Source organism: Tyto alba, unplaced genomic scaffold, assembly GCF_018691265.1.
Source record: "Tyto alba isolate M040663 unplaced genomic scaffold, T.alba_DEE_v4.0 Super-Scaffold_16, whole genome shotgun sequence".
NCBI classification, from domain to species: Eukaryota; Metazoa; Chordata; class Aves; order Strigiformes; family Tytonidae; genus Tyto; species Tyto alba.
Window position 1 is genome coordinate 1,752,987 of NW_024881278.1, and position 12,870 is coordinate 1,765,856.

At 38.4% G+C, this 12,870-nt stretch overlaps 1 protein-coding gene across 2 annotated transcripts in view; it reads right to left on the reverse strand.

Moving 5' to 3' along the window:
* MACROD2 (mono-ADP ribosylhydrolase 2) overlaps window positions 1-12,870 on the reverse strand; it is a 902,990-nt gene that overhangs the window by 870,406 nt on the left and 19,714 nt on the right. For both annotated transcript variants that reach the window (XM_032994762.2, XM_032994761.2), the window contains exon 3: window positions 9,339-9,446. In XM_032994762.2, the coding sequence (XP_032850653.2) occupies window positions 9,339-9,446 (108 nt within the window). The remainder of the gene's footprint in view (window positions 1-9,338; window positions 9,447-12,870) is intronic.

Sequence of the window (12,870 nt, forward strand, 5' to 3'; positions counted from 1 at the left end):
ATTTAATAAGTACGAGCTGTATCGATGGCCCATCCAACAGGCAGTCCTACGATACGTGCATTTTGTCTCCTCTGCTTAAGTCATTACTGATTTTGTGTCCATGAAAATTAAGGTATACAGGCAAAGAGGTTTCACAATAGCAGTGGCACTATTGCCACCTGCTGTCAGAAAGCATTCATGGCACCCCACACCACCTCACACTTCACAACTGCAGCAAGTTAAAGACCATTAAATACAACTTTGCAGGTGTTTTGCCTGTACATTGCTAGTTTTCTCACTGCAAGGGCGCACACACAAGAGAGATCCAGGATAACCACGGCGCGAAGGATCAATAATCACTTTAGTCTGATGGTTAGTAAAGTCCATATTATAGTCCTGGAATACAGGAAAGAAGTTCTACTAACAGGAGCAAGGATTTGAAGTTACCACCCCCCTCAACCTGCAAAAGACAAAATAAAGCAGAGGACGGAAAAGGTAAAAGGAAAGATGATACAGTGAAAAGCCTGACATTTCACAGCCTGTTACTATTCCCCTTAATTACTGAGCACTGCTAGAAACCTGGATCTCCAGCAGAGCCCACAAAGCTCTGACTGCCTTGCTTGACACACATATCATCCCTAGGTTTAGGGAGATAAAAATGTGCAAAGTTTGAGTGGCCAAGCACAAACCTGAGACGAGATCTAGTGAAAGCACTAATGCTACAATACAATGAGTTACTTCTAAACCTGACAAGTCACAAATGATGCAAGTGGTGTCCCCTACTCACACTCTTTCTCTACTTCAGCAAGTGTCACATTTACTTGAAATGTTTTATTTGTAGTCATAAAGTTTCTAAGCAGTTTGTGGGGGTTTTTTGGTTTATTTATTTATTTTTTTGTTAATCAACAAAAATATCAGCAACATATGTTTTATATAAATAATTATTGCCCCAGGGAGCCTAGAAATAATCAGAGACAATAAATGGGTTCAACAATGGATGCACAAAGAAGTAAGAACTTATAAACAGACAGCAGCCTAAAAGCATCAACAGTGATGAGGATCAGACCGCTAAATAAATCCCTGTACCATAGACCATCAGGTTAGATTAGGCTACTAACATGTCTAACATCCATTTTATGTTAGATTCTCAGAAGAACAACAGATATGCTGAACCCAGTCAGAAGACGTAGTTGGCCATCTAACTTTGTGCCAGGGTATTTCAGAAAGTCACAGAATGGTTTGGGTTGGAAGAGACCTTCAAAGATCATCAAGTTCAACCCTGCTACCATGGTCAGGGACATCTTTCACTAACACCAGGTTGCTCCAAGTCCCATCCAACCTGACCTTGAGCGCTTCCAATGGTGGGACATCCACAGCCTCTTTGGGCAACCTGCTTTAGATATTTGGATATCCTGCACCCTCATCTCATTCCACTCAGACTTCTACACCAGCATGGAGTAACACAGAAAGTCAATCAGCATTGCTCTGAACCTCAACTTGCTGTGCATCTGGTGCCTCAGTCCATAATCTGTTAATTTAAGGAGCCTTTCGAGTGCATTGTTCCAATGGAACGTATATTTTCTTCCCTACTGCTTTTTTAATGGCTTCTTAGTAAGTCATTGAACACACACATCCCACTGCTTGTTAACATTAAGTGCCAATCTATTTGCAGTATCTGGCCATACGGCAGGCTGACCGGCAATGCTTTCTGTGTAGGCATGCAAGGTTTAGGTCTTCAATCCATCACCCGAGACTCTCTGCTCGCAGGCACAACAAAATTTGGCAGGATAAGGCCCAGGCCCATGTCCAAGGCACAGACCCACCCAGAACACTGGTGGAATACATTGGTATACTGAAAACATTTCACCACAACTAATTTCTTCCTCCCAAAGCACCCCAGAACAAGGAAAAGAGTTCATTCCTACCATGTGTCTGCAGCACTGCCAATCCTTTCTTTTTTAGTTCTTTTGAGTTGTACTAATTATACTTGGGATATTTTCAAAGTATGCCGTGACCATCCTTGCTGCAGTCCAATTCTGAGTTAGTCTCCTCGATCTTAAGGCTTTGCCACATCCTTAGAGCAAATGGCATTTGACAGAGACAGAAGCTAAAGTAATCCACCTAAATTAAACTGCACCTCCAGCTGTACTTTTCTTTGGTTTCATTCTCTTGATCACAGCCACTTCACACAGATTTCTAGTTTTCACCCAAATGAGTATTACACTAAAGGGAAGAACTACACTGAAATCAAATTAGACCAAAAGCAGAGGGCAAGTTTAACCATGTCTACTAGTCAGCCACGCTTAAAGTATTTCCCACAGTAAGCAGTAATAAACTCACTCACAGATGTCATGATTGAGAGTGACCAATTCCCTCAACTATTAACACTGACTTTTCTGATGAATAAGTGGGGACTATATATAAATTAGTCTGGGGCTTTACACACAAGTGTAATTGCACCAACTGTAAATTAACTTGAGAAACCTTTGATTAACACCACAGTCTGCTCACACTAAAGATGAAAACCAAATTAACAACAATTTGTTAGCATTATTGGTTCTATTCCTAGAGGAAATTACAACAGTGTAAGTTACATAGGCAGATGCCAGATGAGTCCATGCAAGAGATTTCAATAAAAGTTTTCAGTTTCCCTATCCATACAGTAGAGATAAAACATATAAAACATGATTTTAGACATCAAACTCACTAAGAAGCTCCCAGCATAAGCAACCATTTGTGTTCAGCTCAGTCGGGGAAAATAAAAAAAAAGCCCCCACAAAATCTATGTTACTAAAAGCAAACATCCCATACAAAATTCCTATAAGCAACTTAAGGGCAAATTTTATGTTTTGTTGATTCCACTTTCAATAGCAAGAACATCTGAGTTAAGGGACTTAGCATGAAAGAAGAGCTGAAGAATAATTTCAAATAAGCTCCAGAGTAAGAACTACTGGTCACTGTGAAATAAAAAGCAGGAGAGTAAGTATATACGCAATACTAGCTCAGGCCCAGTGATTGACTCAAACACCCTCATAATATTCAGACAGGCCACTTCTGAAGTAATTTCTACTTCAGAAGCTACAAGATGAAAATTTTGTGTGATAAATTAAGTTGCCAAATGAAATGGATTAGCAATCAGTGAAATTGCCTGATGTCAGATCTGTTCCAGATTAGAATCCATCCTTTTTCCCCACCTGTTCATTAAGCACCAAGTTCAAGGCAACTGCAGTGACTGATTGCACATTAACAAGCTGTTTATGTGGAAAGGCATAGTTCAGCCACTATCTGTACTTACACACTCGTTTAAGCATAATTCACTGATAATATATTCAGTTCCCAGTTTCAATACATAGTACTTCTACCTTGATGTGTAATTTTGGACTCAAGAAAAATGGGATGCCTCAAAATTAAACAATCAGATTACACTTCAAGGTCAAGGCCAGGAAAAGTCTAGAAGAAAATCCATTGCTATCTCCAGTTAAGAAAAACTGGACAAAGATATTACCTAAATATGGTTTTAAAGTCAGAAGCCTGAGGGAGGAAAGGCATATTTCATTAGGGAAAGTTGAGACTTCGTATGAAGACAGCTATTTCATCCTCTACATTGAGTCATGCAGAGGCTCCAGTCAAAACCAGTCCCTCAACAAGCAAAGCAAACACTGCATATTCAAACCAAACATTTCCTCATTTCACAGGGTTCCAGTACCAGCACAGGGACGTACAGCATGACAAGAACTTCAAACTCTTACAGATTTGTTAAAGAGACTCGGATGTAATTCAGTCCCTGAAAACACCCTTGCCTCTTAAAGTAACCAAGAGATTCTCCTCTCTGTGCACCAAGGAAGCCAAGAAACCTGCACAGCAGCGCGTGTCTGCCAGCTGAAGTGACTTGCTGCAGATATGCAGATGAATTCCTGTGGAGGAAACCTCTTCTTGAACAGTATGAGGGTCAGGAAAATAATTCCAGCATCAGAGGTTAGTTTAAAAAAAAGGTACATAAAACACTGTTTACCTATTTTCTTCACTAACTCTTTATCAGAGTAGGATTTTATCTCCCATTTGTAATCTCTCACAAAAAAAGTTCCCTTTATAAAGTAATAGTCTCTCCACAAACCTGGGAGGATTAGAGATGACTCCAGTCCTCATGTACAGTTTAGATGGAGCCAACTGGTTGCTCTAACTCTAGAAACAGTCTAATGGCCACTCTGGAAGTCACACTATAGACTTATTATCAGAAATATCTACTTGAATAGAACTGATCACCTTCCTTTTTCCTGTAGATTAAAGGTTTCCATTTTCAATACCATACTTCTGTATGGGTATCCAAGAATATTTTTCAAAGCTAAAACGACATAACATTTCTTCTTGTGTTCTGCAACTCATTCTCTTCCCCCAATTAAATAAAGTTAATGCCTTTTATCCTGCATAATCGTCTCCCCTCCATCTTGCTCCTAGTGAAAACTCACTCACAAGCACATTAGTACATGCCTTATCTTAGAACTGGGCTGGTAAGATTTATTAACTGGTAAGAAATGAATGAATTACCTGAGGTCAGCAACGATTAACTGCTGCTTAAGGTATATCAGGTACACAGACATACATGTCACACCCACTCTGAAAATGCAACTCCTTTATCTACTTCAGATTTAAAACTTATTTCATACACTATAAACAGCAACATATTTTCCCCTATTTAAATTTAAATTAAATTTAAAATGTAGAGGAAATTTAGTATTTACTACTTACCCGATACTATAATTACTGAATAGTTTATTTTTCAAACCTTACTGAGGCTTTTACTGCTTATTTCTGTATTTGGGACTGGCCGCTTTATAAAAACAACATACTTGCAGAAGCCTAAAAGTGAGCAGAATAAACTGCATGACGTGGATCAATGCTTTTGTTTTTCCAATTAGGCCCCGAAAACTTGAGTTAGGACCATTGTTACTACATCAGACCCACCTAAACCATGAGACCATCATGTCATACCATCCAGACTTTATATAAGCAGAGGCAGCAAACAAGCAGACTTGGAGGAAAACTCTTTTTTTTGTTTGTTTTGTTTTTTAGTCACAACTCAGAACATGGACCAGTTATTTTGGTCTGCTGCTAAATTAACCACCAGCAGAAAGACTTGCTCCCTAAATCCGTACCTTGGAGAAAACAGATGAAAACATATTAAGGTAGAGGGAGCTGGTGAGGTAGTAGGGGTGTTGTTACACATTTTGTGGCTTTAGTATTTCAATATTATCTGAAAATGTTTTTCCTCACATAGCCCAATTTGTCCACAGAAATGGTTTCTATCAGGAAATGACTGCAGTATGAATGAAAAGCGTTAAAAGAGCAGAAAGGAAAGGGGTAGAACAACTGAACAACCTCCCTCTGCCTCCCCTAACACACCCCCCCCCACCGCCATGCTCAGCTCCCACGGGTTATTTGGAAGTCAGTTAATTGTGGTTATCTGGCTTCCAGGTGCTTGAAGTACTTTTGGCATCAGGATCAGGTGACATCCAGGAATATTTAGTTTGCTAAAAAGGCCAGTTATCACAGATTTACACAGTAAGTACATGCCTCAGGGACAGCCTGTTCACATTCTTAGAGAATAATACCAAAAGGAAAAAGGATATATGAGTAAAAATAATTTTTTTGTATAAATCTTACCTGAATCCTTAAAAAAAAAAAAAAAAAAGGAGGGGGGGAAGGAAATTAACATAACAGGACACCTTAGGCAAAACATCAAGTTAAATACCTGTCTGCAATGCAATCAGTAGAAAGGAAGTCTTAGGGAACCATTCTGGAAGGATAACACACTTACAGGGGTAGCTAATTGACACGGATTTTAGTGAAATGGCATATCAGCTCCCTTTTTCAGCTACCTTCTCCGTCACACAGCATCTCAGGTTAATTTGCACTCTCTTCAGAAGCCAGAAAATAGATCCTCACTCTGATCACCAATGATTTCAAATTGGCTGTTTTGATACGGTTGTTTTGACATCGAGTAGAGACACAAACTTTTACTTCCACTGTTTCCAGAGTTGTCTTCTTTTAGCATAAAATCATTGTAACACATTTTTACAAAGTAAGTAACATTCAGTTTGTCTGTTAAAGTGTAGGAGAAAAAGGGATCCTTTTGTAGTAGTGCTCATCTGTGATACTATTTAGCTACACATAAGATCACCATATGCAAGAAAGTCAAAGGGGAAACAGAATTCAGAGCATAAGGTCAGCTACTAAATTTAACAGAAATGTTTTTCAAGTATAGTTCAGAAATAAACCTGGCCATACTCCAAAGAATCACACTGTCACCTGGATACCCAAAGGAGGGCACCACAGTATACAGTCAGCACTACAGGCAAATTACTGAACATACTCTCACACCCCTGTTTAATCAAGTAAATTCACTTGTGTCTCATTTACCCCTCACAGGCAGATATTGGAAAAATATACATTTTTTTGTTAACATGTCTGTATCAAAATCCAGAGACAATGTGAACCACCTGGCACCCTCTCACAGCCCTAGAATTTGCCATACCATTCCCTTTGATGAGGGCATATTTTGTTCTTTGTGTAAGTCAATGTAAATTAAAGTTCAAACTAAGTATATTCTTGTTGCTTTAATTTGTATATGACTTACTGTACGTTAAACTGTTTATTACAGGGGGTAGTTAAAGGAACTCCTCAATTCAGAGAGAAAGTCCCAAGAGGGTCTTTTCCCTCCTTCCACCTCCCAGCTGCATGCCCTGGCTTCAAGAGGGCATCAGTCATCAACATCCCAGGTAGCCAAAAGGCTTCAAGTATGAAAAGAACTTGCACAGATTTACCTCTAAAAAGTCTGTCTCCTATTCTGTGTTTGATCAGCTGCATTTTATTCAACTTATGGACAGGAGCTGGGACTGTGGGGATGGCGCTGGTTACACCATAAGAACGTCTCCAAGATTGAGCTTTCCAAAGGAGAAACAGGACATGACTACTGGTTTTTTTTGATTTATCTCTTTAGGGCCTGGATAATTTTAATTGCAGAAGGAAAAACAATGGAGTTCTTTGCAAAAGCATCACAGAGCGCAGAAACACGTTTTTAGAGTCCGTACAATTTCACCGAAACTTTTTTGTTTGATTTTAAAATAACATCTCTGTGCAGCAACTGGATTTTTGCATAAATAATACAGATATTGAATTAATACATCCTCCACAGTAAGTTTAAAAGGTTCAACTTCAAAAGAAAAAAGGTAACACTGAAATCATGAACAAATCAAAGGCTTACACTTAAATTCTAATTACTGCATTGACATACAGAGAATATTTGATTTTTTTCAAGGTAACTACAGGTTAGTATTTTCATTTAAGCACATCAACAATAGTTACTATTTTAATGCACTTTAAGAACTATAAAAGATTACAATAGTAAAGGGCTAGAAGAATCTCAAAAAAAAGTACTGATGTCCTGACCTAGGACTGCTGCTACGTATCAGCCTGATACCGTGGAGCATCGCTGTTCCTCCCAATAAGTAGTTTTACCAACATCTAATCTGAATCTCTCATTAATCCCAAATCTAACTCCTCTAATTTACTTACAGAAGACATCATTAGAAACAACTTCTTTCCTTCTGTCAATAGCCTTCTAGATATTGAAGAGCCTTATGTCCCTCTTTAGGTCTTTCAACCTCAGTTTTACTTTGCTATTTTGAGTGGTCTTTACTCTTTTCCTCAAAATTGCATATGAATGTGTGTTGATTTTAATTGCATTCTATTTTTCATTTCTACTCACATAGATGCATTCTTTACCAAGATGGCAGGCAAGTTTACAGGTCAGCAGCAGCCTGGGATACAGGTTTTTGGACATTTCATGAGAAAGGGGGAAAACAAAAAAAACACCTTTAAATCAAGAAAAGCAAAGTATTCCCATTCAAAAGCTAATCTGCAACCAGTTCCAGCCTGTAATTCAAGCAAGATCTATAAACAAAGATAAGCCAAATATAAATTGAAAGAGGTATGCTAATATTGACTTACTGTAGAATAATAAAGGAAACCAGTGAGAGCACTACTGGAAATGTCACCTTGAAAGAATTAGGGGAAATTAAAATATTAAAGCTTCATAAGCTTTGCCAACACAGTGAGGAAAGGACTGTGCATGAGTATTACCATAGTATTAGCCCATATTTTGGAAAGGCTTTTGTACATCAGTAAACTAGAATATTGAAAACTTTTGCATGGAAATACCATCCTCATTACTTGGAGTGCAAAAATGCATTTTAAGATAACTAAGGATTGTACCTGTACTCCACAAAACCCAGTAGAATGGCTTCAAAGTGGGGAGTTCAGCAGAAAGAAACAATATCAAACCATCCAACAGAATCTGTTTTCTAACTTCTACACTGTATGAGCAAACATTTCTGAACTCTTGACAGACATGAGCCAGTATCTCCACACAGCTTTTAAGTGTGGTAATATACCACAACCTTGGGAATCTCTGCACCTTACTCCATCACAGAAAAATACTGCAGTAGGTTTCCTTCTAATAAAGGAGTAATACCAAAAATTAGTTCTTTAAATTGAACCAATACTCCTAATAATTAAGGTCAATGCTAGACAAATATTAGTGGGAAAAAAATTGCCGTCCTCAAGACACACAAACCATATTCTTTTTGGGGTGGGGAATGCAGGCAAGATTTGGCTGGGGCGCATGTGTAGGGGGAAACCTTCCCATAGGCTTTCCCAACCAGACAAATTAGCTTCTTATGACCCAGTGCACAAAAAAAATTAATTGCATAGGCATTTCCCCCCCGCCCCTTTTGTCACACAAAGATGCTGCGTGCAGTTCTTCACCTCAGTTGCATACATGGAGACATGGTCACCAAGACAGAAGAGGTATTAAAGCTAAACCCATCCCTGGAAACATTCAAGGCCATGAGCAACCTGATCTAGTTGAAGATGTCCCTGCTCATCGCAGGCAGAGTGCACTAGATGACCTTGAAAGGTCCCCTACAGCCACAACTGTGATTCTACTGAGAACTCTGTAAGTCACAACCAAAAATTTGAAAGACAGGCTCCCTACAAGAAAGCAAATATTTAAGCCACAGAAATCCACTTTTTCCTATCACCTTCCTGTTAAGGTTTTCAACACTACTTGCCTACATTTTTTTCTTGGTGACCATGCCACAGAAGTTTCACAATAATTCCTGGCACAGTAAAGGGAAACAGGATGCAGAGATGCAACAGAGAAACTGGGAAAAAAATACATAGTTTCCAACAGATTTCCATGGGACACACCAATTATATACAAATTCTCAAAGTTCAAACTTGTAACATGGCACTATAAAGGATTTTCAAGACGTAACAATGTAAAACATTTAACCACCTACCAGCATTAACGATGGCATCAACCTCAAGCAGCGTAATGTCACCTCTATAAAGAGAAACTTTCTCACTCAGACTTTTCTTCCCTTGCAGATCTTCTTTAGCGTTTTCACCTACAAACCAAGAAAGCAGTAAAACCAGATTACAAACGTTGGTCTGAAATCACTACTTACACATCCCAAGCCAGCTATCAGCAGTTCCAGTTACACTATTGCTGTCAGACTGCGGCGCCTTTTGTTTTTGCCTCCAGAGGGCACCGGTAACCCACAAAGATACCTGCATTTCCCTAAAAAAAAAAAAAAAAAAAAATATCACACTACTGCCTTTATATTTGTTCTTAAACACAAGCTACCATGAAGCACTGATTCCTTGCCCACATATCATTTGATTAAAAAAAAAAAAAAAACTGTAGAAACATACATTTTTTTGGAGCTAAATTCACTCAGTAATTTTCTTTGGCAACCACAAGGGTGCAAGCTACAAAAAAATTAAGAATTAGTTAAAATAATCTTTCTGCTGAAGCAATACTGAATCCAACCCAGAATTATTCCAAATGCATACAACACACAAGCATACCATTTGCCAGCAGCCCCAAAACTCAGAACCAGCCCTGGCAGGAGGTAGTAGGGAGAAGAAAAGCCTGAATGAAAACACCAGCAAATTTAAAACTTGGAGCTTTGCCACCTTTAACTGCTCAACTAGAAGAGGAAAGAAACAACATACATTAGCTTTCAAAAGATTTGTTACTAAATGTTATAATAGGCCCCTAAATCTGGTAAACTCTTATTTTTTGCATCACCAAATCACCTCATTTGTATCATAATCTATATAACAGTTCAGTTACCTCACTTCTACAAATACATGCTGGCCAAAAGCTTAACCTAGTCTTGCATTGTTAGACATCCACATCATTAGCAAGGAACTAAGCTAATGCTTATATTGCTTAATTGATTTTCATTAATTCATGTATTCCTGCTCAGATTCGCCAGCATTACAACCAACCATAAGTAGAAATGAGAAAGCTGCATTTATTTTAGATCTATCTCTAACTTCAGCACAAATAACTGCTAGCAGAAATCACTGTTTGTCTCAACCACTCCAGAATAACTCGTCTCACTCAGTTCTACGTTAGATCTGCCATCACACACCTAGCGCAAAAATCCATGCTACCTCCAGCACAAGATACACTGCTACTATGACATGTTACCGTAAAGGTAGTCTTCTATTCAAGTGTGTGTATTCAGAAGTTTAATTTCTGTGTCTGTATTAATCTATATTCTGTATTTTATATTTTCTGTATTAATCTGTATTCTTTATTTTTTTTCTTTACCAATTGCTGTATAGTCCTGAAGTGACTATTCCATTGCCACCAGATCACCCTCAGTGTCTTCACCCAAGCAAAGAGTGTTTCTGTGGAAAGTTATCAAGTTTTTATTATCGTAATAATGAGAAGCTTATACCACTCTAACCTAAAAGTTATACTGTTCATCCATTTTTCCAGAGAAGATAGCCACTGCAGTTAGCAGTTGAGCCGTATTAAAATAAAAATCAGCCTCTCTGATTGATTTACAGGCTCTGATTTATTACCTGCTTTCATGTTAACTGCATTATGCCAGCAAGTAGGACAGTTGTTTTCCCCATCCCTCCCCAGTGAGCATCCTACTTGAGCTCTGCCAAATTTAAAACATACACCATCATCCTCCCCCTCCACCTTCCACTCAAGTTACTGAAATACTACTTAACATTGAATCAAAACATGTTGAATTCTCCAAACTAAAACCATTTGAATTTAAGTAGAAAATACGGTTTGAATACTACAGCATTTGTACCGATACAATTAAAAAAAAAAAAACTACAAATAAAAAAAAAAAAAAAAACAACAACACCCACACACAACAAAACCATCAAATAACCAAAAAAAATCCAGCAGGAAGAGCCACAAAGACAATAAATACCATACAATTAAAAAAAGCTAATTCTCATTATCACTGCTTTCCGAGTCAGAGGGAAAGCAGAGATGTCCCTCAGTCAATTAACCACCAAGGTCATCTAACTCTTTCTGCAGAAAGAGTGCCACACTACATGCTGCGCACACCGGCACTGCCTCCCGATTTTCCATCCTCCACAGCCTTCACAGGTTTGCCTCTAGTTCTCACTCTTTGCAAGTACTGAATATATTTGAGTGTGGTTCTCCTGAGATTCGTTCCCCACAGAAAAACATTAGTAAATTCACTGCCTCGTGAGGGGAGGAAAAAATAAAAAGCCAAACCAAAAAAACCCAACCAACCACCCACAAACACCCCACTCCCATATGACTCTACCACATCCTCTTCAGCAAGTCCCTTACCCACTGCACAGTTCTTGGAGGAGCTCTGATGACCACTGTTTTTAACACAGTTCACCAGTGAAAGTGTATTCTGCCCTGTACATCTTTGATAGATTACCCCCATTTCTTCCAATAAAAGTCTGATTTAACAGAGGGTTTGAGCTTGCACATACTTTATTTCATTCTGGTTGTTACAGAAGGATGCTCAACACTGATGGAAGTCATGGAGAGCCAAGTCTCGTTCTCAAAGACACTCAACAAGTCTACTAATATGCTGCTGATTACAAAAGTAATCCTAATATCATACAAATAGTTGTAGGAAAGACAACTGTTTTTCTTTTGCCATCTGTTAGATATCTGGGGCTGGCAGACAGCATTTCCTAACAAAGTCAAAACTGAAATCTGATTTGGGATGTTTTTCACCTCCTGTAATCAATCTAGTCATCTTGGCAAGGACAATGAAGTCATTCCTGGCCATTACTAATGACTCGCTTCCTACCTTTGTCTCCCATTTCTTCCTTCACTACACACATTTTTGTCTGTTTCTCAGATTAAAAAAAAAAAAAAAAAAAAAAAAAAAAAACCAAACCTGCACTCATTTACTTCAAAGTTTCTTCCCAAGGTAATGATGTATCTCAGATCTGTGAATAACTACAGTAAGTCCTCAAATATGCCCAAACTCAAATGCTCTATGTATTATCCTGTAATTCATGGTACCATAACTCAGCAAGGACAAACCAGCAATTCTAGGGCATTGCTTATTTCACAAAGGATGCACACCATGTGTACGTACTAGAGCATTAATAAAAACGCTAACAGTGACAGATTCACCTTGCACTTGTGGTGTAATGAGAATATTTCTTGCTTTCATTAATGAAACAGCTTTACATACATCCTTGAGAAATAGATTCTCTGAAGTGGTTGCTATATAAACTAGTCTTCAATACAAGATACAGAACAGGAGTTGAGTCCCTGGACTCAAATGCCTAAGTTTTTAGAGATAAGAAAGCCTGCTTGCCAAGCAAATAAAACTAAATTTAGAGTATGTCTCCACCAGAGAACTACAGTCAGCTCAAGTCATCTTAATTCAAAAGAAGTTAAATTAAATTTGCAAAGTGAGACATTGAGGTGTAAAGCAACCCCACACGAATGTCAAATCTGCATATTCACAAGCAGGTGAGGACCTAACAGAACCCTAAGGAAATGTCCAA